Source organism: Sorghum bicolor, chromosome 7 (assembly GCF_000003195.3).
Source record: "Sorghum bicolor cultivar BTx623 chromosome 7, Sorghum_bicolor_NCBIv3, whole genome shotgun sequence".
Taxonomy (NCBI): Eukaryota; Viridiplantae; Streptophyta; class Magnoliopsida; order Poales; family Poaceae; genus Sorghum; species Sorghum bicolor.
In genome coordinates, this window is record NC_012876.2 from 63,842,110 (window position 1) to 63,868,086 (window position 25,977).

The 25,977-nt window shown below is 42.3% G+C and overlaps 5 protein-coding genes across 5 annotated transcripts; 2 read left to right on the forward strand and 3 right to left on the reverse strand.

Annotated features, from left to right (window-relative positions):
• On the reverse strand, positions 240-683 carry LOC110437324 (glycine-rich protein 5-like). Its single transcript, XM_021465740.1, has one exon. The coding sequence runs from the start codon at positions 681-683 to the stop codon at positions 240-242; it is 444 nt and encodes a 147-aa protein (XP_021321415.1).
• On the forward strand, positions 2,718-4,128 carry LOC8055174 (3-oxoacyl-[acyl-carrier-protein] reductase). The gene is made up of 3 exons (XM_002444724.2): positions 2,718-3,139; positions 3,334-3,563; positions 3,647-4,128. The coding sequence occupies exons 1-3, from the start codon at positions 2,809-2,811 to the stop codon at positions 3,923-3,925; spliced, it is 840 nt and encodes a 279-aa protein (XP_002444769.1). The 5' UTR covers positions 2,718-2,808; the 3' UTR covers positions 3,926-4,128.
• LOC8064024 (potassium transporter 26) lies at positions 4,738-9,690 on the reverse strand. Its single transcript, XM_002445855.2, has 9 exons — positions 9,602-9,690; positions 9,255-9,495; positions 8,918-9,140; positions 7,614-7,862; positions 6,975-7,025; positions 6,614-6,874; positions 6,389-6,441; positions 5,945-6,314; positions 4,738-5,733 (listed from the first exon to the last, which is right to left on the reverse strand). The coding sequence occupies exons 2-9, from the start codon at positions 9,465-9,467 to the stop codon at positions 4,919-4,921; spliced, it is 2,235 nt and encodes a 744-aa protein (XP_002445900.1). The 5' UTR covers positions 9,468-9,495; positions 9,602-9,690; the 3' UTR covers positions 4,738-4,918.
• On the reverse strand, positions 11,137-14,675 carry LOC8055175. The gene is made up of 4 exons (XM_021464224.1): positions 14,445-14,675; positions 13,724-13,993; positions 12,696-13,636; positions 11,137-11,693 (listed from the first exon to the last, which is right to left on the reverse strand). The coding sequence occupies exons 3-4, from the start codon at positions 13,632-13,634 to the stop codon at positions 11,664-11,666; spliced, it is 969 nt and encodes a 322-aa protein (XP_021319899.1). The 5' UTR covers positions 13,635-13,636; positions 13,724-13,993; positions 14,445-14,675; the 3' UTR covers positions 11,137-11,663.
• Positions 21,339-22,886, forward strand: LOC8055176. The gene is made up of 2 exons (XM_002444725.2): positions 21,339-21,695; positions 22,025-22,886. The coding sequence occupies exon 2, from the start codon at positions 22,098-22,100 to the stop codon at positions 22,560-22,562; it is 465 nt and encodes a 154-aa protein (XP_002444770.1). The 5' UTR covers positions 21,339-21,695; positions 22,025-22,097; the 3' UTR covers positions 22,563-22,886.

Consider the following 25,977-nt stretch of genomic DNA (forward strand, 5'->3'; position numbering starts at 1 on the left):
AAGGTGGTCACAAAAACCACCATCTTGTCGAGTGCATGAGGATTCTTAAAAGGCAGTGGTCATAATTATTGTCTCGTAAAATCAATTTTCAGAGACAATTAAATATTAATTGCCTACTAAAATCAATTTATAGGTAGACCTCTTATGAGACCTATTAAAAGGCCTGAAGCCCACTTAGCGGCCCGCTCCAAACCCTAAATATAAAATCTCAACCCCCTCTCTCCACCTCTCCACTTCTCTTAATCCCAGCCGCCGCACCTCGTCTGCTTCTCTCCCATCTCTCGTCTCTCACACCTCTCCACGCACCCTCTCTCTAACTCGACGTGAGCTTGGCGGCGAGGTTGCGCCTCCTTAACGACGATGGCGCCGCACCGAGTGGATCCGGCACCCCTTTCCCCTCCTTTCCCACCACCAAGCACGGATCTGGTGCCCCTTCCTCTTCCTTTCCCATCACCGAGCATGGATCCAACACCCTTTCCCCCTCCTTTCCCACCACCAAGCACGGATCTGGTGCCCCTTCCTCTTCCTTTCCCATCATCGAGCATGGATCCAACACCCTTTCCCCCTCCTCTCCGACCACCGAGTGCGGATTCCGCCTTCCCCACCGGCGCCGAGCTAGAGCACTTCCACCACCGATGGATCTGGACTTCCCCACCGCCGTCGAGCCAGACCGCCTCCACCATCAACGGATTTGCACTCCCATTCACCTCCTTCCCTACAACCGAGCATGGATCCCGCGGAGCACCTCCACCACCGGCTGCGCGCGGGGCAAGGCTTCCTCACGCACGAGGGACAAGGCCCTTCTCTAGTGGCAGCGACGGATCTACGCGGCCACGCCCCTGTCGGCTCCTCTATCTACGGATGTATGCGTGGCAACTCCTCCGGCGACGGCTGCGGGCACGGACACGACGGATCCGCGTAGCCCTTCCTCCGGTGGCACATGGAGCGAGGCCCTCCGGTGGTAGGGGGACTCGTCATGCGGCGGCACGGATGCGGCAACAGTAGGCTCATTAGACCTCAGCAACGGTCTCGGTGGACCACTAGGCTCGACAACTTTGGTTTCGATTTGTGAAATTATTTACATATGCGTGCATTTTGTGCTCGTCTCTATTATTTTGATTAAAACGTAGACGGGTGCAACATTAAGCCTGTGTTAATTTTGATTAGTACATATCTTTTGAGGTAGACGGACATGTTGCCCGCCTCACTAAATGAGTTTTGCGCTCCTATAAAGTTTTCATTCTGTAGTGGTGGTGGTGGTTGAGAGTGGAGCTTCGAGAGTTGTGGGCTTTGGACGATGTAGCTTTAGGCGGATCTGGCGTCGGGCTATGGACAACGTGGCTTCAGGCACTAGGCAGATATGATGTCAGACCACCATGGACAAGGTGTAGCTTTTGGGTGTCATGGGTGAATTTGGCATCAGCTTGCAAACGTCATAGGAGGTGTAGTGGTGTCCTCAGCTAGCACCAACATCCTCGCACTAAAAGGCTTAGGACATACAGATGAAACTCCCTGTTTGGATGGTTGGTTTTTCAGTTGTTGTTAATACTGATTTGTTGTTTGAGAAAAATAATATTCCATGATTGAAAAGTAGTTCTGATAAGTTCAAGCAAACAAAGCAAAGTCAATATTTAAAATATTAATTTCTGATTGTATGTATCCTAATTTCCTATGGTTTTGAGGTTAATGTTCAATGAACAAGGCAAAAACCACCAACTTACGTGAGAATCGCTGCCAATGTTATTTCTACACCTAAAAAGGCTCTAAATCTATCTGATAATACCAAATCATGCCTATTCATATAACACCTGGTCTACCAACCACATCCTGCATCAGAAGCCCTAAGTCAAACCGCGTCAGAAATCCGACAAAGTCCAGCACCCGCGCCACCGTGCCCTTTGCCTTGTACCCTGCTATCCTAGTGGCCGTTGTACGTATTGTGTTAAAACTCTCACCAAACTAGACATATATTTACAAACAATCTCTTATGTTAAGACCTTTTTAATAGGAAAACAATATTCGAGTGGTGCATGGATACGACGAGTACACTCACGCTACAATGTAGGTATGTGGCTGAGTCACTCATACTTAGTGGTATTATTTTTACCATTGCAATGCACAGACACATCCACGCCTGATACGAATCGTGCTAAAGTTTACATATTCATGTCCTATCCGGTTACGATATGAAGACCGGATCCATGCATCGCGTCTAATACAAAGTCCGTGAAGCTTATTTGTCGTGTCCGATCGGTGATGTTCAATTTAAAAAACTGTGACCTCGGTGCGGGTATATATCTAGTTTAAAATAAAACCCACCGGAAAAAAGAAATATTCAAATTTCAAAGATAAAAGATATGAGGTACTACTATTTACGTGGTACCGGAGTTAGACACTTCAAAACTAGATAAACATATAGATATTAATGGATCAAATGAGTTAGTTTCCATTTTAGCGCACGCTACTGTACTCCGCAATACTAATAGATGGCGTTATACTTCACAGGATCAATCATTTTCATGTACCGAAATTTGCATTAGAAAAAAAAAATGTATACGATTGTCCATAAAAAACGAAGTCCATTCCAATCTCTCTATTTGAATCGAGAATACGCTGTATACTTAAATCAGAAAAGAAATTGAAATCTATCAGTTTTCACCCAATAATTTTGTCCTACAATACATTCTATTTTGAAAAGTAATACTGTTGGTCACATGTTTTATCACGAACAAAGGAGAAGAGACGTGGTATTCACTAGCTACTACTGTAGCTAGCAGGTGGCTCTGAAATCCCCTTCCTGCTCCCGCGATGCCGTCGGCTGGGCTGTCGCCGCCGCCGTGGAGCAGTATGGAGGGGCAGGTGGTGCTGGTGACGGGCGCCTCCTCCGGCATCGGCCGCGACTTCTGCCTCGACCTGGCGCGCGCCGGCTGCCGCGTCGTCGCCGCCGCCCGCCGCGCCGACCGGCTCCGCTCGCTCTGCGACGAGATCAACGCCTCCGAGGCTGCCGCCCAAGGCCCCCGCGCGGTGGCCGTGGAGCTCGACGTCGCCGCCGGTGGCTCGGTCCTGGAGGCAGCGGTGCAGAGGGCCTGGGACGCCTTTGGCCGCATCGACGCCTTGATCAACAACGCTGGCATCCGAGGTACGAGTATCCATCAAATTGTAGCTCAGATATTTTTGTTTTATCAGGGATCTAAATACCAAATGAAAATATATGTAGCAAACTAGCTCAGATGTGTAATCCCATTTCGTTAGCGAACCAAGAATGTATTGGCTCTAGTGTATCTGACTATCTGTGAACGGTAATGTTTGTGTTTGTTGTTTATTATACCTCAGGTGGAGTGCACTCTCCATTAGATTGGCCTGAGGATGAGTGGGACAGAATCATCAAGACGAACCTAACCGGATCATGGCTCGTGGCCAAACATGTCTGTCGGCGCATGCGTGACGCCAAGCTATATGGTTCAGTGGTTAACATCACCTCTATTGCTGGCCTTAACCGAGGGCATCTGCCTGGCTCCACTGGATATGCATCCTCAAAGGCTGCTGTGCATTATGCCACCAAGGTAGCACTGTTTTTCTTCATCAAATTCAAATGTTTGTTTCACACCTATGTTCGTCATAAACCAATTTGATTATGTTTTCGCAGATTATGGCTTTGGAATTGGGCGCGTATGGAATCAGAGTGAACTCAATTGCGCCTGGACTTTTCAAGTCAGAGATAACTGCTCCTCTGCTTCAGAAGAGGTGGTTGAGCACCGTTACTTCAAAGATAGTGCCGCTCAAGGAGCATGGCACGACTGATCCTGCATTGACGTCGCTGGTCCGTTTCCTGATCCATGAAGCATCGTCATATGTGACTGGCAACATCTTTGTTGTGGATTCAGGTGCTGCCATACCTGGTGTTCCGATATTCTCCTCCCTGTAAATTACTGTTTAAGGTTTAGTTTACTGTAACTAAGTTACATATGGTTGCATAAAGCAGTCAGTTAAAAAACTCCATGCAGGAAGCGCTGCTTCTTGTATAGTTGATTCCCGACAATATTTCATCAAGTTCTGCTTTCCGCTATTGTTTTAATGTATTTTCTCCAGAGACACATAGTTTGGTATAGAATGGCAATCTTAAACTTACTCCTTTATTTTCAAACCTTTCAAAACACCAATCAGAACGAATTACCTAAAAATGACATTAAGTGCATGAGTCATGATTCATGACCAAATATTATTTTTGGTCCATAGATTTTTTTATAAAGAAAAACTCAGCTAATGATCAAGTCTGTTCGAAGTATAATGCAGTTCAGTGGTATGATTTTCCAGTGGTACTGAAGTATACTGATGCAGTGTCGTGGGATAAATCTAAACAGTGAGCTATCTTAAGGTGTTACCAAACCAACTTTAACTTATCTTCCGTTTATTATTTGTGTTAACCTTGAGATACGTTTTCTTGTCCTGATCTGATGTTTCAAATAATTTGATCCATGTTTAGCCAGACAGGGAAAACACTCCATGCTGATAGAAAGCCAAAAAGTTGATAAAATACAATAAGCTACCATGTACAGGATGTGTACTACTGATATTTTGCATGATAGAAAAATATGGATTAGAACGAAACAATATTGTTGCAGTGTCAAGAAAAAAAAAATCATTGCCAGTCTGATCAATGTCTCACATTCGTACATTCTGGATTGGTCTTAAAGAAAAATAATTTCACCAAGCTTCAAACAAATATATATAGTACAATTGTGAAACAAAAGCCTCACTCAAATAAATAGTTCCAAAGTTTTGACCATAGTAGATTTGTATGGAGAGGCCGAACTAAACAAATAGTTTACTGGTATTGCCAATTACAAATAAGAAACATCTAAACTCCACACATCTGCATGTTCTAAAATCTCATGTCCATCTTGTAAGGTTCCTTTACTCAAATTTCATATTGCATTCCAATCTGCAAAGTTTTACTAGGAGCTATCTTTAGACTGGAAATGTTGGACCTGAAGTTCTTCTGCAAGAACCTGTAAAGGTTGTTAACAACAAAGCGCTTGAAACAGCTTTGCTTGGAGCTCATTTTTAAAATAACCCTTCCAAGTACAAAGGTCGTTCCATTTGCTAAAGCTGAATCCATAATCATGGTCTCATCATTACTTTGAGCTATTTCCTTGAGGGATGCAATGATTGATAGAACATAATCATCATCCTCCATATTCTGGGTGTCCATATAACCATATTGGACTATGCACCTATAAACACCAAAAGGCTCTAGTCTGTCGACGAGGAAGCGCTCTTCAGGCAGGACTGATGTCACAGGTAGATGCCTCACAGTGACAAACACCATCAGTTCGCGGAGACAACCCATGTGCTGAACGTAATGGCGCACTATTGGTGGGATGCCATTCATCAAGTCTGTGCAAAAGATGCATATTCCAGGTACTCTGTTGCTCATGTTCACTGTTTTAATGAATTCCTGCCTATCCATCAAGTTACTCGCTTCATATTCATTTTTCTTGCTTCGGCCATAGGTCCAAGAAAGTGTAATTATAAGAAAAAATGCAGTTATTGCAAATGGAACCCAGCCACCTTGTGCAATCTTATATAGGAGTGATATCGTCATAAGACCTTCAATGGCAGTGTAGATAATATAAAATGACCCTGCTATTGCAGAATGAGTTTGCCATATTATTACCATGACCACTGTGATCAGATGTGTTGTAATAAGCATAACCCATATCACTGCAACACCTGTGGACCAAAAGAATGTGTACATTATTTACTTGAGCTCTAATATTTATAATATTGCATCCGCTAAGCATGATGTTTCTATAAAGTACTATTTAAATTTATGCAATACTCTAAAAATGTGCTTTAAAGCCCATCTACATACCACAAAAATGATGAGGAAAAGTAGCAAACAAAACTAATATAAGTATGTGCTAGACTACAGACTACTTACCATAGGCTTGCCCAATCTCTGGTCCACCCTTAAAACCAACAGTAATCAATATACAAGCAATCATCAAGAAGTAGTTGATCTCTGGAGAGTATACTCGGCCTTCATATTTCTTTGAGGTGTGCTTCATGGTAACTCTAGGAAAACAACCTAAAGCAATTGATTGCCTGATGATGGAGAAACTGGCAGATATCAGTGCCTGGCTTGCAACGATGGCAGCCAAAGTAGCCACAATAAACATGGGCCAAAACAGCGGATCTGGGACGCTACTATAAAATGTTGTGCTGAGCTTAGATGGGTTCTTGATCAAAAATGCTGCCTGGCCAGCATATGCAAGTATCAGTGCTGGGTAAACTAAGCATGAGTACGCCATCTGCAAGGACAAAGGAAAGAGCATTAACTAATGGTTTCTTATATAATAGGATAGGGAAATATCATATTCATTACCTGGATTGATTTCTTGTTGAAATGACCCAAGTCAGCAAACATAGCTTCAGCACCTGATGGCAACCGCAATAATTTAGTTCTGAATTGATTAACAGGCTAGTACTAGATTACAAAAATAATCAGATATTGCTTATTTCTTGTTGTATCACATGAACAATATCTCTATGATTATATTGCATGTTTCTTGTTGAAATAAAAAAAACTGTTATAGGTTACATTTCTTACCTGTTATGCACAAAACAACTGTTCCAAATTGCTCCCAGCCAGCCCTTTTGTTTCTCGCAAAGAAAAGATATATGTAATGTGGTGATATGGCTTTCAGAACCGGCGGATAATACTTGATCATATTGTGTAGTCCAATGGATGCAATCAACGCAAACCACACGAGCATAATGGGAGAAAAAGTGAAGCCGACTTTGCTTGTGCCATACTGTTGGAAAAGGAAAAGGATGACCAGGATAACCACACATAGGAGGACAACGTGACCTTGAAACAAGAAAGATAAAATATTACTCATTGTTTTTTCTTGCAACAATAAAATGGCTCTAAATAGCATATCATGATCAGAGATGGTAGGCAGTATTACCTTGTTTAATGCTAGAAGATCTTGATTGGATTCCTTGGACAGCTGACAGGACTGGATAAATTTGAGAGAAAAGCATAAGGAAATCGAAAAGAGAATTGGACCTTATTACTTTTTAGGCGTTGTTTTGTTCGCAAAAAATTTCGCTTTTGTCAACTGTAGCACTTTCGTTTTTATTTGACAAACATTGTCCAAACAAGAAGTAACTAGGCTCAAAAGATTCATCTCACAAATTACAAGTAAACTGTGCAATTAGTTTTTATTTTCATCTATATTTAATGCTCCATATATGCGACCAAAGATTCGATGTGATAGAGAATCTTGAAAATTTTTGCGAACTAAACAAGGCCTTACTCTGCGCTAGGAATTAGGATGTCAAATCAAAATGCCTTTTATGATTCTCAGTGGAATTTACATCCTGTATACATGTTTCACATTGTTGCAGTAATGCTTTGCGTCAGCTGATTCTGCTACAGGCGTCATACAGATAATTGTCTGACAAAGACTATTCCTTTTTGTGAAAAACCAAAGCCTATTCTTGGATTATGAGGCAATTAACTATCACTGTATTTTTCTTAATAAAAAATGCTCCATGTATCTTAAGATAGAATCAGTGATGAACTGATGATGTAAAGTATATACCTGAGATGGATGGAGTGAGGGCACCATCACCCATCACCATGCAAGTCCCAACCAACACAAGGTAGGTGATGACTGCCTGTGCAATGGGGCTGCCTTCCAGGAACTTGAGCATCCTTGGTTGCAGGCTGCTCTGTTTGCTGTGGAACTTGAGGTTGGCATCTGATGCCAGCCGAGTGACCGGCACCGGCATCGACTTGCCGCTGAAATTGACGTGCTGGCGCAAGAGCGAGTACAGGGCAAAGGTGCCACCTGCACATACAAGACGATGTGAGCAGAGAGTGAGTACCATGACGCGCAAGCGCAGAGGGAGCGATGCTGGGAACCTGACGATTGTTCTTTACAGGTTATTATCAGAACATCGTCAGAATTGGTACAAGAACCAAATTGTTCTGATCGGAAATTACGAGTATGCTCCCCCTGATGCAGCAATTTCAAACATACGCGTGTTTGGAGGAACATTTTGGTTTAGAAATCTTTGGTACATTTTTTTTTATATAAGCAAGAGTGCCTTAATGCGTCGTTTTGTTCAGAACCTATCTCAGCACTGCAACTTGACGTACTGTGACACGTACTGCAGATGTAAACATGACGTACTGTGGGAAAATGAGGCTGCCAGTTTTTTACATCTCTGCGAATTTTTACTTATCAACAATAAAAACAGCTTAATAAAAAATAAATTCTATTTCGCCCGTTATCTCGGTTCTTTGCTGTTAGAGAAACAATAATAATAAGCGCGTCAACTGGACGCTTCTACTTTGCCCATTTTTTCGGTTCTTCGCTGTTAGAAAAAATAATGATAAAGCGCGTCACAAGTCGACACTACAGATATACGGGCACCTATATTTTTGGCAGTTTATTATTGGATTTAATTACTGGGCACGTAGCCACAGATATACGGGCACCTATATTTTTGGCCACATTTTAAGGGGTGCAGTTCGACTAGTCTCAATGCATGTTTCATGAGTGTCATGCACATTAAATATGATGTCACATAAGCAAAATTGTTGACTTGACAGAGTCATTAAATGAAAGAATTTCATCTAATGAGAGAGGAGTTTTATCTCCATGAAACTCATATGGCTCGGTTATCTAGTCTATAGTCTTGGTAATTATACCATAAAACTATGCATTGAGACTGACCTTACTGATTAAATTGCTCTACCAACCTTCCTTATGATCATTGGAATAACAATTACTTAAAAAAGACTTATGATCATTGGAAGAACAATTACCTAAAAAAAAGAATAAAAAGAAATAGAAGGGAATGTACAATACTAGTACGTCGAGACATAGAGTGTCTATACCTTCTCCGTGGTCATCTGCGTGGAGGACGATGAAGACGTACTTGACGAGGCTGACGAGTGTGAGCGTCCAGAGGATGAGGCTGAGGATGCCGAGGACATCGTCGGCCCCGGGGTCCGGCAGCGTGAACGACGAGAAGGTGTACAGCGGCGACGTCCCGATGTCGCCGTACACCACGCCCAGCGACTGGTACCCCAGCAGCGCCAACTGCCACCCCGTCAGCTCCTGCAGGCGGCGGCGGCGGCGTTACACATTGTCAAGATCAAGAAACAGTTTCCGTTGGAGATCGGTCTGCATGCATGCATGCATGCATGGATCTCGTATGTATCGTGTTCATACCACAGGGTTGCGGTGCCTCATCTTGTACGACTGGCTGAAGGTCCGGCGGGTGAGGCCGCCGCCGCCGCCGCCGATCTGCTGCTTGCCGCCGTCGATGCCGATGACTTCCTCCTCGGTGATCTGACCCGTCGAGATCCTCTCGTCCACGGCCGCAACGGCGGCGGCGTTCACCTGAACGATCACATCGTCCGGCGCCGCCGCGCGGTGCTCCATCGTCGTCGTCGTCGCGCCCGCGCGAACCCTTTGTAAATGTTCAATGCCAACGCACAGGAGATCGAGATCAGATGAATGAATCCGTGCATGCATATGCATGAGCATCACAGTTATATTAGTCAGTTCTTGTATACCTTTGACTAGGGCCGCCGCCGCCCGAAGGCCGACGAGGAGTGGAGCACCCTTGGACTTGAGAGGCCAGGCGGCGCAGCGCGAGAAGAGATGGATCGAGGGCTGGCTTGCCCTCCTCGCGACTGGACTTATAAATATACTAACTAGCACGCGCTCCGCCTATATTTGTGGAATGGTTATTGGTTGAATCTGTTATTGTATGCGTGTGGTCGTCCGTGTGTGCGTCCGTCTGGACCTTGTTAATCTGTTATGTATATGGTTAGTTGTTGATGATCTTCGTCACGCGCCCGTGCATGCAGAGCTCTCATTTCCAAAACAATGAATCTGTTTTTCTCCTCCGGGCCTCTTCAAAAACATGAGTTGACATAAAGCTTAGCTTCTTCGTGCAAATGCTAGCTAATCTTAGGGTTTTTTTTTTTCTCATCGTTTTGCTGCTATCCACAATATACCTGGCCATCCTCACACCTAACTCTCACATCCGAATCTCAAAAATGACGTCAGTTACATGTTTTAACTCTAATTAGGCCTTGTTTAGATCCAAAAACTTTTTAGATTTTGATACTGTAGCACTTTTGTTTTTATTTGACAAACATTGTCCAATCATAGAGTAACTAGGCTTAAAAGATTCGTCTCATGATTTACAGGTAAACTGTGCAATCAGTTATCTTTTTATCTATATTTAATGTTCCATGCATATGCTGCAAGATTCGATGTGATGGGAAATCTTGTAAAGTTTTGTGTTTTTGGGTGTATCTAAACAAGGCCTTAGTATTCTCATACTTGAAAATAGTGTCCAGAGATCCAATTCTGACAAAGCTCCCAAGTGGTGACTGGTTGATTGTTACTAGCTATCCCGGTACCCTAATTCACAACTAGAACCTACAAAATGGAATCTCAGCTCTACTTCTCAGACTGTTGTGCCAAAAATTTAAGATTAGGAGTAGCTTTACCAGACTATTTGAAATGTTCCGAGTTATTAGGAGTGAGAAGATATATAATAGACTACCTCATTCAACAAACCAAATATCTCACATGGTATCAAAAGAGAGATACAAATGATACATGAGGATCAAAACTTGACTCAATTTGCTACTATTTTAGCATAATAATTTTGGCTGCACACAAGGTCCAAGCTAGTGGGATAGGCTAGGTTGGTTCCTCTTTGCCTCCGTCGTCTTCATGGGCGCCAAGCAAAGCAATGGTGACACAGAAGGTCGGACGGTAGGCACAGGCGACGAAGGTCGAGCGGCGCTGTGGCAACTGGCAAAGGTGTGATGGCAAGCTGATCGAGCGGCAAAGGCAAGGCCACTCTAACGGGCTGACGGTGGGGAGAACAAGCCGGAAGAATTGAGACGAAGAAGAGAGTTGAATGGAAGGATTTAAGTGGGCCCCACGGCTAACAGTGGCAGTACTCCATCCATCACGTTTAGCTTAATCACCCCAGCCAAATAGAAAACAGGGATAGACCTAACACTCTCAACCAAACACAAGATGACACCATCCCATTCCATAAATCGAGAACATTATACCATCCTAGTATATCTAACATGTAAAACCCCACATGCTAAGTTTTCATGTACTCTTATCATAAAGGATCAGATGTTCATCACAATATTTTTCAGGGGGCAAACGATACATAAATACTCAAATACATGAGCAAGGACTGTACAAAGCATTGTTCTGGCGCTGTGTTGTCACTTGTGTCATTGTGGGAATCAAATAAAGGGATCCTGGAAGACTGGAACTTGAACCAGCAGCAACGGAATCCAAACTGGGCACAAATGGCCATCACATGCCTAAACCCTAGCTACTAGCCTAATGATACAGATTTTAGCTAAAGCTGTGACTATGTGTGTAAGAAGGCTCCACGAGTGAGAATGTGAGATACACAAGCGCATGAAACAATTACACTAGGACCACATGGGAGGATTGCCACATTTCCTTCAGCTGCATGTGGCCCCTTCTCTGTCAGTTTTGCAGATGAAATTAGACGGCTTCTGAAGCATCGTGCTCAATGCTACTCAGGAGTTATGCTGAACAATAGTTGACCTGCCAGGAGACCGATCATGCTGCAGTGCTGCACGCCAATGTATTCTGCAAGTGAAGGTAAAAGAAATAGTGAGGCCAAGCATTGTTAGTTTTTGAAGACAGTGACACCATACAGAAATTACAACTCTGATGACTCAGGAGTCCAATTGAAGAGGGCAGATTGATTTATTATTATTTTTTGTGTGTGTTTCGTTGAATCTGTAACTGGTGAGCACATTGAGCACGGTAATGTACCGAAAACCAAATATTTCAACAGTACAATGTTGCATAAAGAAAATTTCTCCACTGAACATTGTGCTTCTCTATCTCTATATGGAGTATTTTCTATAGTAAGCATTCAACCAAATGACAGTCATCATTACCAGCAAGTAAGTTTAGCACAAATGAAGTGAATATCTTTGGTTCTGTAGCATAAAAGACTGGCCACAAAAGCTTCAGGACTTCTCCACAGGTGGACAAGAGTTATGTAGATGCTGAAAACCTCTCTAATGGAAGTTTTGTAGCAAAAAACACTGGCCAAGGAGATCAAAGATTTTCAAAGCCACAAATGCTCATAATGTCATGATTGAATGGAACATAGAAAACAAGTTTTGTTCATCTTTTCTTTCTTTTCAGAATTTTGAAAGTTTAGACAATATTTTTTTTTATTAATGCATTGTTACTAGTCTCAGAAAAGATTGTACACACCTAATCTTTATCCTTCTATTACTTTAGTAAACTGAATTTATTTCTTAAAGGAAGTCAGAAAAAGATGCACAGACCAATAATCTATACATGTACACATACAAAAACACCTGTTTCGATGTGATTCCAAAAGAAGTTGTAATTAGATTTAATGCTGAGGTCGCCCAAATATCAGTTGTGTATGAGTTAACACATTTGAGCATCAACCATCAATCAATTAATACTTTGATGAAGTACTGAAATATGCCATGTTTGATATGTAGCGCCTGAAGGAAAATGATTATAAAATCACAGCAAACTCTTGAAGTCTGAAGCCCAGCATCATAAAACAAAAGAAATGCACCAGTACATACTATAGAATACCTTTATCAGCTTTCTTTGCTTCAGTTTCACCTTCACATCAACTCCATTCTCAATAATTGCATGCAACACAACCTTAATTTTTCCTTCAATCCTATCCCCTTTCCTTGGTGTATACAGTGCATTGTGAATATCATCCTCTAATGCTCGCTTTGCAAGCAATGCACCAACTGCCGCACATGCCTTCATACCCTTACCCTTCTTTGAACCAAGATCAAACTTCATATCCTTTGATATAGAGTGTGCAACTGCAACCACCCTGCTCGTCACTCGGTGCACAAAGCAAGCACGCACTGACCCCTTTGTAACATGTATATCGAGGCAGAAAGGGTGGTGGTAAGGATCAGTCATCTGGTTGAACGTTGGCATCCGTTCCCGCTTCACCTCAACCATGTCATCGTCTCTAATTGCACACTTTGTTGCCTTTGGAGCATTGGAAGAAACAGACTTGGCAGGCTCCACCTTGCATTCCTTTGGGTTCTTTGCATTGGTTTTGTCCCTATTCTTTCTTCGGCGCAAGGGCAGGCTGTTCTCCTCGTACTCCTTGGATTGCCGGTCCAGCTTGTAGAACAACTTCTTGCGGTGCCGCATGTCATCGATCTCATCACTAAAGTCTCGCACTTCACTGTCGTCATTCCGGTGGAGGTCATCCAGGTACTCATTGCCCCTTTCGGCCTCCGAAGAGAAGCCGAAGGACGGGGTCCAGAGGTCGGAGTCGACCACATCAATGTGGAAGCCGGACCCAAGAAGGTCAGAACTGGACTGAGGTGAGCTTTGGAGCAGCCGGACTTGAACATAAGGAGACTGGCGCTTCGGTGGTGCGGCCAAGACTTTGGAAGGGTGGATGGAGAGTTCACGGCAAAGAAAGAGGAGTTTGGGGAGCTGAGGCATCCGAGGCGAGCATCGGCATCGTGCATGGAGAAGCAACTGCCGCAGGAACATTTCTGCAAACACACTGTGCAGTAAGGACAATGGAGTACACTTGATAATTAATGCCAAAAAATCAAAAAGTTAGTTTGTAGGATACATACATGTCAATACTAGTGATTGGGACAGATTCAATTGCATGTAGCTTGGAGATGCTCGGTTCAGTACAGCAGGAAGGGAAGGGAAAGGGCGGCGCACGGCCCTGTTTGTTTTCGCTATTCTGAGACTCACTGAACTGAGAAGCAGAATTTTCTGAAAAGCTGCTGCCTGGCTGGAGACCCTGGGTGTTTGGCAATCTTGATTATTTCTAGTTGATTGTCTGTCTTGAGTGCAAAATGACCTGTATGCCGCCCCTGAGGCTGACGATAGCTCATCTGTTTACCACATCAAAGCAAAAGGCAACAGCAATAATATTTGTTAGTTTCTTAAATAGAAATTTGGTTACACATGACAACCAAAGCCAAAATCACAAAGCCAAAATCACATGGAAATACATGATGATATATCCAATAATTGGTATGGCTACACAATAATCAAGAAAACACTACTATTCTGTTCCCATGTACTCTTCATATTCAAGTCACGTTTCGACCCAATTTTTCCAAGAAAATATCTATGAAAATTCTGTTGACACCGCATCCCACACTGCTCTAGGCTCGGTGTTTTTCATGTATAAACACAACATACACTATGTCACCTATTTCCATCAATACATGGATAAAAAGGTTGCACAAATCACCGGCGGAGTCAAGGCCCGGCCACCCTGGGCAGCTGGCCGGGCTCCCACGCTACAGCAGAGGCGGGAGGGGAGAGGGAGGTGCGTACGCAGGGTCGCCGGCCGGTGCGCGGAGGACGGAAGCGAGGGCGCGAGCGACTGGAGAGAGGCGGGAGGGGGGAGGGGGAGTCGCCGACGCCGCCGCCGAGCCTGGGACTGCCCCTCTGTCGCTGGACGCCGCCGAGGGGGAGCCGCCGACGCGCGGAAGATCCGATGCCTGGGACCGAACCTGAGCGCGAGTGGGGAAGGAGCAGCTTCATCTGCGCTGAGGGAAGGCGGTGCGTTGGTTTGATGGCCCACTAAATAAAAGCCCCATATAATTTGTTTTCTTTTCTTTTTCATTTCTTTTTTTAGTAACTTCTATTTTTTTCTTTCTAATATCTTTTGACAAATTAGCACCTACTAGCAAATATGTCCGTGCATTGCAATGGAAGAAAACATTAAATGGCCATAAAAAATAATGACATAATATTACATATCTATTTATCTTTTTTATAAAATTTAAAGTCCATAATTTATTTTATTGCTAACCATAACATCTATGATATAGTTAATATTTACAATAATATGTAGGTTGGGACATATTTATAATAAAAATAGAAATTAGTCAAAATTTATCTTACTCTAATATTTTCTCTTAATATACCTTCGTATTATATTAAAACATGAGAAGTTTGTTGCTAACTTTATTTTTTCATTTAGATTATGATTCTTATGAAATATGATATATCAGTTAAATATATGTAAATTATGAATATATGGGCTTATAAAGTGTTCATATGACATAACAACACATTGTGCAAAGGTAGTGGAAGAATCCTCAAGTATAAATTTAGATAAATTAGTAAGATATGCAGGAATGGTGTTAAAACTTTTACAATAAATCAAGCATCACATTAAATAGGCTACCATAAAATTTTCATAATAATTAGACCAAGATAACTACAATTTCAATTTTATACTAAAAAGCATAGACAAACATCTCTAGCAAAAAATATATTAAAATTTGTGATATTTTTTATTTACTGCATGGATCTACGTATGTGGAGCTGAACAAATTTTATTTTGTATTTTTTTGATTTTTCTATAAATTACTACACATTTATCATTTTTTAGCCGATTTAAACAATAAAAAATAAACTAATAGGACAAACACTTTGCATATAGACCCTTGTATTTTTCTGGAGATTTTGCATTGAAAATCTTAAAAAAAATTCTATTCTTTTTTTACTTTTCCACCAGCATGACCACGAGGACGGAGCGGAGCGGCCACCGTGCCCACGGGCGACTCCGGCGGAGGTAGAGCGGACAACTTTGCATCTAGGTTCATGTACTTTCTTTATTTTTAATATGCTCTGATGTAAATAAGAAATTTTGTATTAGGAACCATAGAAAAGCTTCTATTCTTTTTTTCCTCTTCCACAATGTATGAGGGGCCGATTCCGAACGGGCGGACAAAAAATTTTGAGCAGACTAAAATTTTCACAATTTATTAGTAGGTATAGATATAATTAATATCTATATATTTAGAATAATATATGTTAGGTATCATATTAGTATCTTCAGGGTCCAATCACATAACATTATGATATAATGATTTCTCTAAAAATATTTTAAAAAATACGAACCCTATTAGGGGAAATTATAAAAATTTTCCCTCACACATTTCCTATAAAAAGGAAAGAGGGGAGATAGACAAGAGCTTATGTATTCATTTGCTCTTTCTCAATTGCTCTCCACTTACTTTTCTATTTATTAGGTTTAAGATTAAAATTGTAATGTCTACTACATCACAAAACTCTTAAGGGATTAGAAACGCTTAAGCATGTTTAAACTTAGTCAGTGAGTCACTGCTCACTTAGCACTTAACCCCTCTTATAATCTTGCGTTATGTTTATCTTGTTATAATCTTGCGTTATGTTTATCTTGTTAGTATCAGTATGACATTACACCCAGGCTTCATAAAACTTTTAGCTCCATCACTGGCACAAATCAACTAATTGATATAAACACATATGTTGGCTCTAAAATAGCAAGAGATAGACCAAAGAATAAATTGCGGTTCGGTTGGTCAGCCCAACAAGCCCCCAAAGGAAAGACCCAGCTCGCGCGGCCTCCTCAGTCCTGCGCTGCGTCGAGACGATTGTAAAAAAATTCTTCCTTGGAGTTTCAAGACTATCGCAAGTTGAGAAAATAGAAACGTAGTATAATCAATCAATACACTAATCGATGGACAAGAACAACAAATCTATCTATGTTATCTTGCTAAGAATCAATTTTTCTATGCTCAAGGAATCCATATGTTCCAGATTGAACCAATCAAATGATAAGTTGTCCAAATAGATTTTTGCAACAAGAATTACCAAAAACATACTTAAAAAATTGAAGACCTCCCTTGACGGCTACAACCTGTGACTCTTCTTTAGAGTAGATTTGGCCTGATCCGCCCGGTTAACCATGAACTCCTCGAAGGCTCATTCGTTTTAGCCTATTCCCTGGCTAGGAATAGTTCTCGGTAAGGATTGTCTATATAAATCACATTAGCATTTCCAGTAGGAATGGTTCCTGCTCACCATTCCTTGCCAAACGAACGCAATAGTCTGATCATCTATAAAACTATGGCTGCCTCTAAGTTTTGATTGATTGAAAAAAATCATGGCTACATTTAGGTTTCAATGGATTGGAAGGGACAATGTTTGAAGGCGACAAGGAGGCAACAATGTTTGAAGGTGATGAGGAGGCGGCAAGGCTGAGCCATTGAGGCACTGAGCCTATATATGGGCATGCAGCATGAGGCCTGTTTTTTTGGCCCGACCCAAGCATGACATGGCCCGTTATTATGTGTGCCTAGGCCGGCATAGCACGATGGATAGAGCCATGCCCAGGTTGTACATATTTACTTAAAGGTGTATTCTATGATAAATTTAATGACACATATTAATTGTATTTTGTGCTGATATATTATAAATTTAATCAAACTTTCTCAAGATTTGACTAAACACTATTATACAATTATATTTTTTAACGAATGTAGTACATACTTATGCAATACTCCCTCTATCTCAAAAAGAATAGAAATTTCATTTCCCAAAGAGTGGACTTTAAAATTGATCAAATATATGAAAACCTACTAATGTTAATGATTCATAGTAAGTATAAAATACTAATATCTTTCCTAAAAATCTAGTGAAACTTTAAAAGGTTTAACTAGAAACTATTCTAGAACTGCATCTTCTTTAGATTAATGTAGTGTACTCCCTCTATCCCAAATTATAAGTCATTCCAAGAATCTTAAGTTTGACCAAATTTATATGATAAAATAATTACATTTATGATATCCACTAAATATCATTAGATTTCTATCAATTATATTTTTATAGTATACTTATTTGATGTTATGATTTTTTATATTTTCCTTTATAATTTTGGTCAAACTTGAGATTCTTTGACTCTCTAAGATTCTTGGAATGTCTTATAATTTGGAATGGAGGGAGTACTTGATAGTACTCGCTCCATCACAAAAGGAATGGAAATCTGGTTTCCTAAAGAGTCAAATCATCCTAAATTTGATCAAATATAAAAAATTCTAGTATTAATGATGTATGATAAATATGACAAAAATAATCATAGAATATATTTTATAATAATAAATCTATTTAAATACATAAATTGATATAAATTGGTGTTATCCTAAACACTAAATGATAAAAAGTATGTCACTTTAGCTATTATTCAGCCTAATAAATAACTATTCAGATGGGTATATGGTCATTTAAACAGGATCAAGATTGACTAAGGTCCCAACTCCATGTGCCATTCTTCATGGAAGTGATTGTGTACAATGTGTTATGTAGATGCTACCATTCTTCGTTGCGAGGGGGTCTTTAGGAAAGAGTTTGCTCTAGTTATTCTACGAGCAAAAGCCAAGTATCTTTGATTGTTCAATGGGTAGAAGACTTTGTTTAATTTTGTTTATATTTTTCTGTATCATTTTTTGTTTCATGAACTTTTGTACTTCTTGACTTTATTTTTCAATAAATTTCAGTAGAGTCTTACACCCCTTATGTTCCATCATAATTTGACTAACGGGAACAAAGACTTTTTGTTCGTTTATCTCATAAATCATATTTTTTTAACAGTGTTTTTTCTCTCACCCAGCGAACAGGTACTACTCCACCGTCCGTTGAGGCAAATAATGACACAAATGGAGGATTTTTTGACGTTTTTTGAATTCTAGTCTTTGTGGGTACGTAGAAGGGAGCAGCAACCAACGTATGAGCAGTCCAATCAGAGGCCTGGCGGCCTCCACACTTTCATGAGCATGAGGAGCATGGATGCTCTCTGTCGGTCTCTCTGATGAGGCTCTGAGCTAGCCTTGACCGGCCCCCTTTTTGTTTCCTGTATGTACTGAGGCCTTGTTTTAAATATAAACCAAAAATTTTTTTGGTTCACCCCGAAAATCAAAAAATTTTCAAGATTCCCCGTCACATCGAATCTTTCGACACATGTATGAAGTATTAAATATAAACGAAAATAAAAACTAATTGCACAGTTTACCTGTAAATCACGAGACGAATCTTTTGATCCTAGTTAGTCCATAATTGGACAATATTTGCCACAAACAAACGAAAGTACTACAGTAGCGAAATCCAAAATCTTTTCACGTCTAAACAAGGCCAGAAGCTACCAAAGTGGGGGAGCTCGGAATCATCGCGGCATGCAGCCATGCATCGGGAGAAACAATCAACAGTGCGCCCTGCTGCGAGTGCGAACCCAGCAGTTCAGCCGGCAGCATCAACCAGCCTTGACCACACGGCGGCCATAGTTCAGAGCGAGCTCACGTTTGAACGCACCGCGGCCGCCGGAACCGGAAGCTACTCCTGCTGCCACTGCCACTCCACGGACCTGTACGCCGGCCACCAGACGGCTCGTCGGAAAAGTGGGAGATCGAGACGGGTCGGTCTCGCAGTTGCGCGCGTGCCACTCCATGTGTGCCGTCGTTTCAACTCTCTCATGTACGGAGAAAAAGGGGTCAAGAATCTCAAGATGGCCAGGGCACGGGTAGGAGCTCCGGCCTGGCCAACTCGATCGCATATTCGCATGCAATGCAAGCCGCGGCTGTTGTCGGCAACGGGTAGCGGCAGACAACACCTGCATGCGCGCGAGGCCGCGACCGCCTGTCTATACTTTCGGACTGAGAGCCGGCCGGCCGCCACCTCTTGCCCCCGCTCTCGTCTCGTGTCCTGCAGTGCAGGCTCCGGCTCGATGGCGCCTGACGACAGGTAGAGCAACAAAGCGACTGCCAGTGCCAAAGTTTACGCTAGCACTGAGGCATCATGCGTGTAGACTAGAGAGAGAGAGAGAGAGAGAGAGAGAGAGACCAGACCACCAGCACCAGCGTGCAGTTGCCACTGTGCTGTTGCTCCTGGGGTTAGAGCAGAGTAAAGTGATGGTGAAGGCACAAGCGAGTCTGCGAGTGAGTCACCCACCACTCACCACGAGCTCGACGTCGTCGTCTCTCCCAAGTCTCTTCCATGCACCATCGGCCGGTGGTCTCCTTTTCGTGTGGCAGAAGCGACCGCTGCCCGATCGCTCCGCGGATGACAGCGCCGCAAAATCTCCTCAGATTTGCCGCGAGATTGTATTGCCGAGAACCAAGAAAGCGCTTGTACGTCTTTGCAACTGACAGGGACCTTGTTTAGAGATCACCCCAGAATTCAAAAACTTTTCGAGATTCTCCGCCACATAAAATCTTGCAGCACATCTATGGAGCACTAAATATAGACAAAAACAAAAACTAATTGCACAATTTTGTCTGTAATTTACGAGACGAAATGTGGTTGGCCAAACTCTGAAATATGTCTGCTGTGTACGAGTCACTGAGACATGATGACGCTATATCTTTTCAAAGGCGGCAGATTCACAAGACGTCTTTGGTCAAGAATATCACAACCTGAATCTCAACAACAACCTGCACCCAACCACTTGGTCTCTCAATAGATTGCATTGTAGAGAGAACTGGTAGACTGTTATGTGAAGCATTGGAAGCGTGAGTAGGGGCTTCAATCTTTGATAATCCTAGTTACTAGGAGGTTTGGAAACAGAGAAACTTCAAAGTTCCACGGAAAATCAAAGACGATGTGGGCCTATATATGGATCATTACAGGTGTAAAACACCTTTCATGTCTCATACACGACCATTTTTGTTGTTGTTTACCTTCGGTTGTTGCTGTGTTATTGTTGTTGGGCTTCGGTCATGTCTGTATTGTGCTTGTACGATGCGTAGCTCTCATGCTGGTTCGTTTCAATAAAAGTAGCAACATGTTCTATATATGTCACTTGCTCAGTGTGTGTAACATGGCACATGTCGTGGTATCTCTCTTTTTGTCCCTCTCTCTCTCTCTCCGGTCTCCATCCATCACACAAGGAGAATCACGTGTTGCTTTTATGAGGTCAGCAGTTTGTTTAGCACACGTACGTACAGGTGTAGCTGAAAACGTAGTAGCACATGACATTGCCCAAACTGAAGGACCACGTAAGTATTTTCCAACCTGATCTGTACCACTCCTATACTACTGTATAATTAAGGCCTTATTTTGTTTACCTAAATTTTTTTTTCAAGATTTCACGTTACGTTGAATCTTATGGCATATATATAAAACATTAAATATAAATAAACAAATTATAGTACAATTTATCTATAATTTACAAGATCAATCTTTTGAGACTATAATTAGTCCATAATTTGATAATAATTGTTAAATACAAATGAAAGTGTTACGGTGCTAAAAACTTTTCATCCACCAAAGCCTAAGCTATTCGGCACGTGCGTGTCTCCTTTTTTTTTTTTTCTCCGAGACGGTGCAGCTACTCCCGGCGCTTCTGCGCGCCGCTGCTTGTTTGGCTTGTTTGCTGTGCTGTGTGCACACTCCACACTCCAAACCCACTCGAATCATCATCACCTGCTGAGTGGCGAGTGCTCACAATATCTGAACCGTACCGAATGGTCCACTAGCAGCCGCCAGCCTATAGAAAACCACACGGCCGGCCGGCCGGGCCACGCTACTCCGATCCCCTGAGCTTCTTGTGGCCTTCCGTCTTCCTCCCTGCTTCTTCGAGCTCAGGTTGTCTCCAAGAACCACACAGGCCTCGCCTCTAGGAGATCGATCGATCTCTTGCAGTTCCAGCAGGTGGAGCTGAAGGGATCGGATGCGTTGCTCTTGAGCTCCCAGTACAGCGCAGAGGCGATACAGGCACGCCACTGGAGACAGAGACAGAGACAGAGAGGTCGGCGGCGTCAGGTACGTCGACGATCTTGCTCGTCCCCTGCTTCTGCTTGACTGCTTGCTTCTGTTCCATCTGTGTTCATGCTCTCCGTTTCCTCAGGATTCAGGGAATCCACCCTCTGGTGAGGGTAATCGTTCTTTTTAATTTATGGTGATTCGAGTGTCTGTCTCTGTGATGCTTTGTTTGGAGTCCCTCTCTCTGTAACCGTTGCCAGTTCTTGCTCATCATCCTGTTCTTTGCTCCAACGAATCTGACGAGATGCATCATCCTATATATATAATATATGTACCGTGCTTGTTGTGTTGTGTGTATCTGAGGAGATGTTTCTTGTGCCATTTTTCAGGTCCAGCCAAGCAGAGGGATCGAAGCCCTCTAACCCTTGTCTAGTTGAATCCATCAGATAGATACATACATACATGGGCAGGCCTAGAGGGAAGAGCAAGAAACTGAGCGACGAATCCGACGAAGACGGCAGCGGCGGCGGCGAGGAGGTGTCCGTGTCCCCCGCACAGCCCAAGAACAAGAGGAGGAGGGGAAGGCCGGCTCACAAGCCTCTCACGGCGGACGACGGCACCGACGACGTCAAAACAGAGGACGACAAGGACACCGGCGAGGTCAAGGTCGAGGACGCAGACGACGGCGCCAAACTCGCTGTGCGCCCAGCAGGCAACGACGACGACGGCACCAAGCAGGGCTCGACGGCTGAGACAGGAGCTGGCAAGAAGCGGCGGCGGCGGCGCCGGGTGAAAGAGGACCCGGTGGAAGAGGACGGGGAGGACCACGTGAAGGTGAAGGCCAACTCCAGTGGGTTCCGGCCCAATGGAAGCCGCCGGAAGAGCACTCCCCGGCGAGCCGCCGAGGCTGGAGTGGAATGCAAGTGAAGTGAGCATCCAGCTTCTTTTTACTAATTACTGGGGGTTTTGTTATACCCTTCTCTGTTAATTACATAGGTTAAAAATGCAATCTTCAAGTGTGTGGAAGTGGTAGTTCCATGCATCTCTAGCAGGAGCAGGAGCATGATCATGTTCATGCCATTACGTGCTGGTCGGTGGATGACAAGCTAGTTATTATAGCTATATTGCGTTGGTTAGCATCAACCTAGTTGTGACCGGTGGTCTGCGTTGCAATTACAAGCATTTCGTCCCCATGTTTGTGCTGGTTAGCATCAACCTAGTTGTGACCGGTGAGCATTCACCCTTTGTTTTGTCAATTTTGTGTTTGGTTGTTTAGGGGTCCTTTGGCATCGCTTCTTGGACCGGGTTCTCCGTGAGAACCACTCTTCCTTCACCACTTAACCAGATAGGCAAAACTTATCCTCACTGGTCCTGATTTAATCAGGAGCAAAATCTCCGCAGAATCATTTTTCACCTGCTTTTCACCCTTAGTTCGTCAGAATTAAGAATCACTCTATACAAGAATTATGGAGCTAGAACTAAAAATAAGAGCTCTGCCAAATATGTACTTAGTCACTAAGATTTATAGCTTCGCTGAACAAGCTCTTAGTTACTTTTTTACTGATGGGGTGAGAAATTGCATTTTTCTTTTCGCCGGATAAAGACTGGCTGTACTAGCTAGTACATATCCGTTGAGTTGTCGTTCACAAGATGTTTCTTCTTTAGGAACACAACATGCATGGTTGTTTCTTTTAATTATATCACCTTTTTTTTCTGTCAAATTGTGGAAGTTTCGGTCCGGACACTAGGCTGTTCCACTCGGTGGAATCGTACAATACTAGAAAACTAAAGCGCGGCGTTGCCGCGCTTATCCATGATTTTTCTTGTATATGTTAATTTTCTTCTTTTTATCATTTAGTAGAATTTGAGAATATTAAATACATCGCTTTACCAAGAAAAATATGATAGTATTAATACATGTGCATGTTCAGCTTAATATGTTAGTTTCAATGAAAAATAATTTAAAAGGTACAAACTTGTATTGTTCTTTTGTCTCGAGGCTCCATATTTAACTATTTGTTGTAGAATTGAGACGTCTATTTATTAATGCTATTTAGAGGACCTATTGGTTTTGAGTTAGACTGACTCCAACAGAGTAGGCATATGGTGACCCAAACCTAAAATGAGTTGTATACAGTGTTTTTGGGAGATAAAAACCGACTCCAACAGAATAGGCAGCGCTGCGACCCATTTTGCATGCCAGTCCATGCGGAACCCAAATATGGGTCTCTCTCCATCTATCTGCGTCTCCTTACAGGGCCCACCATGGTCAAGGTGAAGATGTCCACGGAGGAGCTCGCATACCTTTTGGGTCTTCTTCTGGGTTTGCTATTGGAACACACAAGGATTTAGGTCTGTAACCTTTTTACCGTGGTGACCCAAACCAACTAATGAGTCTCGAATTTAGCTGCCCACCGTTGGAGACAGTCTTAGGAGCTATACTTGCTCATATCGAGTGGGTGAAGCTAATATAAAAATCTGCCGTGTCGTGCGTTGACATATGATACTACCTCCATTCCTCCGTTCTAAATTATAAGTCAATTTTAAAGAATCAAAGCATCTTAAATTTGACCAAATTTATATGACAAAATAATAATATTTATGAGTATCATTAAGTTCTTCATTGATTATATTTTCATAGTATATCTACTTAATCTCATAAATTTGTATAATTTTTTCTATAACTTTGATTAAACTTAAAATGCTTTGACTCTCCAAAATTCTTGGAATGTCTTGTAATTTGGGATGGAGTATTTAGAACTGACTTATTTTTATTCGATGTTATATCCTAGTAACGTTGTTCATCGAAATGATATTAAGATGGAGACGAAGAATTACAAAAGGTCTATTAACATTTTGAGCAAAGTAGATTATAGCATAGAGGTAAAGCAAACCTTTTTCTTTGTCATATATTAACTAATCTAAATAATATGATCAGTTTCATCAATTTTTTGGTTAGGCCAGTCTCAGTGGGGTTTCACCAGGATATCATGCACATTTATTAGAGCGCCATGTTAGCAAAACTGCACTTTTTGCATGAAACGAAGAGGAAAGAGAATGAAGTAGTTTCATCATGGTGAAACTCTGCGGGCGTTGTTTCCCACGCACTGAAACGGGATGAAATCCCTACTGAGAACTAAATCGTTTCACCATCTTGCATGTGATCCAATCATTTTGCGGTACTTAAATGCTTTGCCCAACCTTTTCATCATGGTGAAACTCTGCGGGCGTTGTTTCCCACGCACTGAAACGGGATGAAATCCCTACTGAGAACTAAATCGTTTCACCATCTTGCATGTGATCCAATCATTTTGCGGTACTTAAATGCTTTGCCCAACCTAGGAAACGTCAAGACGAAACTCATGCATTATGAAGATTGTTTCATTGTTCGTTTCATTGATGCTCCGTCAGCAGATTTGTTTTGGAAATAGTGCATTGAAACGGGCCACTGAGACTGGCCTTAGTTCTACACCTTATAAAAATAAGTTTTTTTTTTTGCACTCTCGTATAAACTTTTTTTTAGATACGAAACTTTTAACCAGTGTACCATATCTAGATCTAGGGATGGACGGGCGAGATTTATTGTCTGTATATGTGTATTTATAATGTATTACTCACTTTATTTTTCTAAAGGAAAATGGCCGTATTTTAGGTTTGCCATACGGTGATGTCAGGGCTCTCGGCCGGTGCATGCTCCACGCCGTGCCTGCACGACTGCGCGCTCGCCCGTGCGGGTGTGTACGCCGGGGAGTAGCGTAGGGGCGCCCACAGCCTGCCTCGGCGGCTCGGCAGTGCCCGGGACGGGGTCACCGAAGCTGCCAGCAGGAGCGCAAGCGGCGACGCCATGGATAAACGGAAGGCTCTGGAACTTTGTGAACGTGGCCTGAAGAGCTGGATTTTTTTATTAAAGAAATGGGTGCCTGAAGAGCTGGATACGTGGCAGAATATTAAGCTAGATCCTTTGGTGCAGATTTCGTCTATTAAAAGATAGGAGTGCTCAAGTGTTTCTTTTAATAATGTGATAAATATCAGGCTTCATTTTCACGAGTGAGAAATTTGGTTTATGCTGTACTGAAAAGGGACTGTTCACTGATTTTATACAATAGTTGATAAACTGTGCTGATAAGTTCAAACGAACAGGATTAATCAAATTTATTACATAGCATAATCACTTACTAGGTTAGTTTGGCAAAATTTACCAATTATATCGGAGGGCTAAATTTTGGATTGCCAACGTTCTAGTGTAATCAACTACAAATTGGCCGCCTAAATTTGACCATGCTAGTTTCATTATAGGAGGTGACACAAAACAAACACACTCATACCAGAAGAGCACAATTGG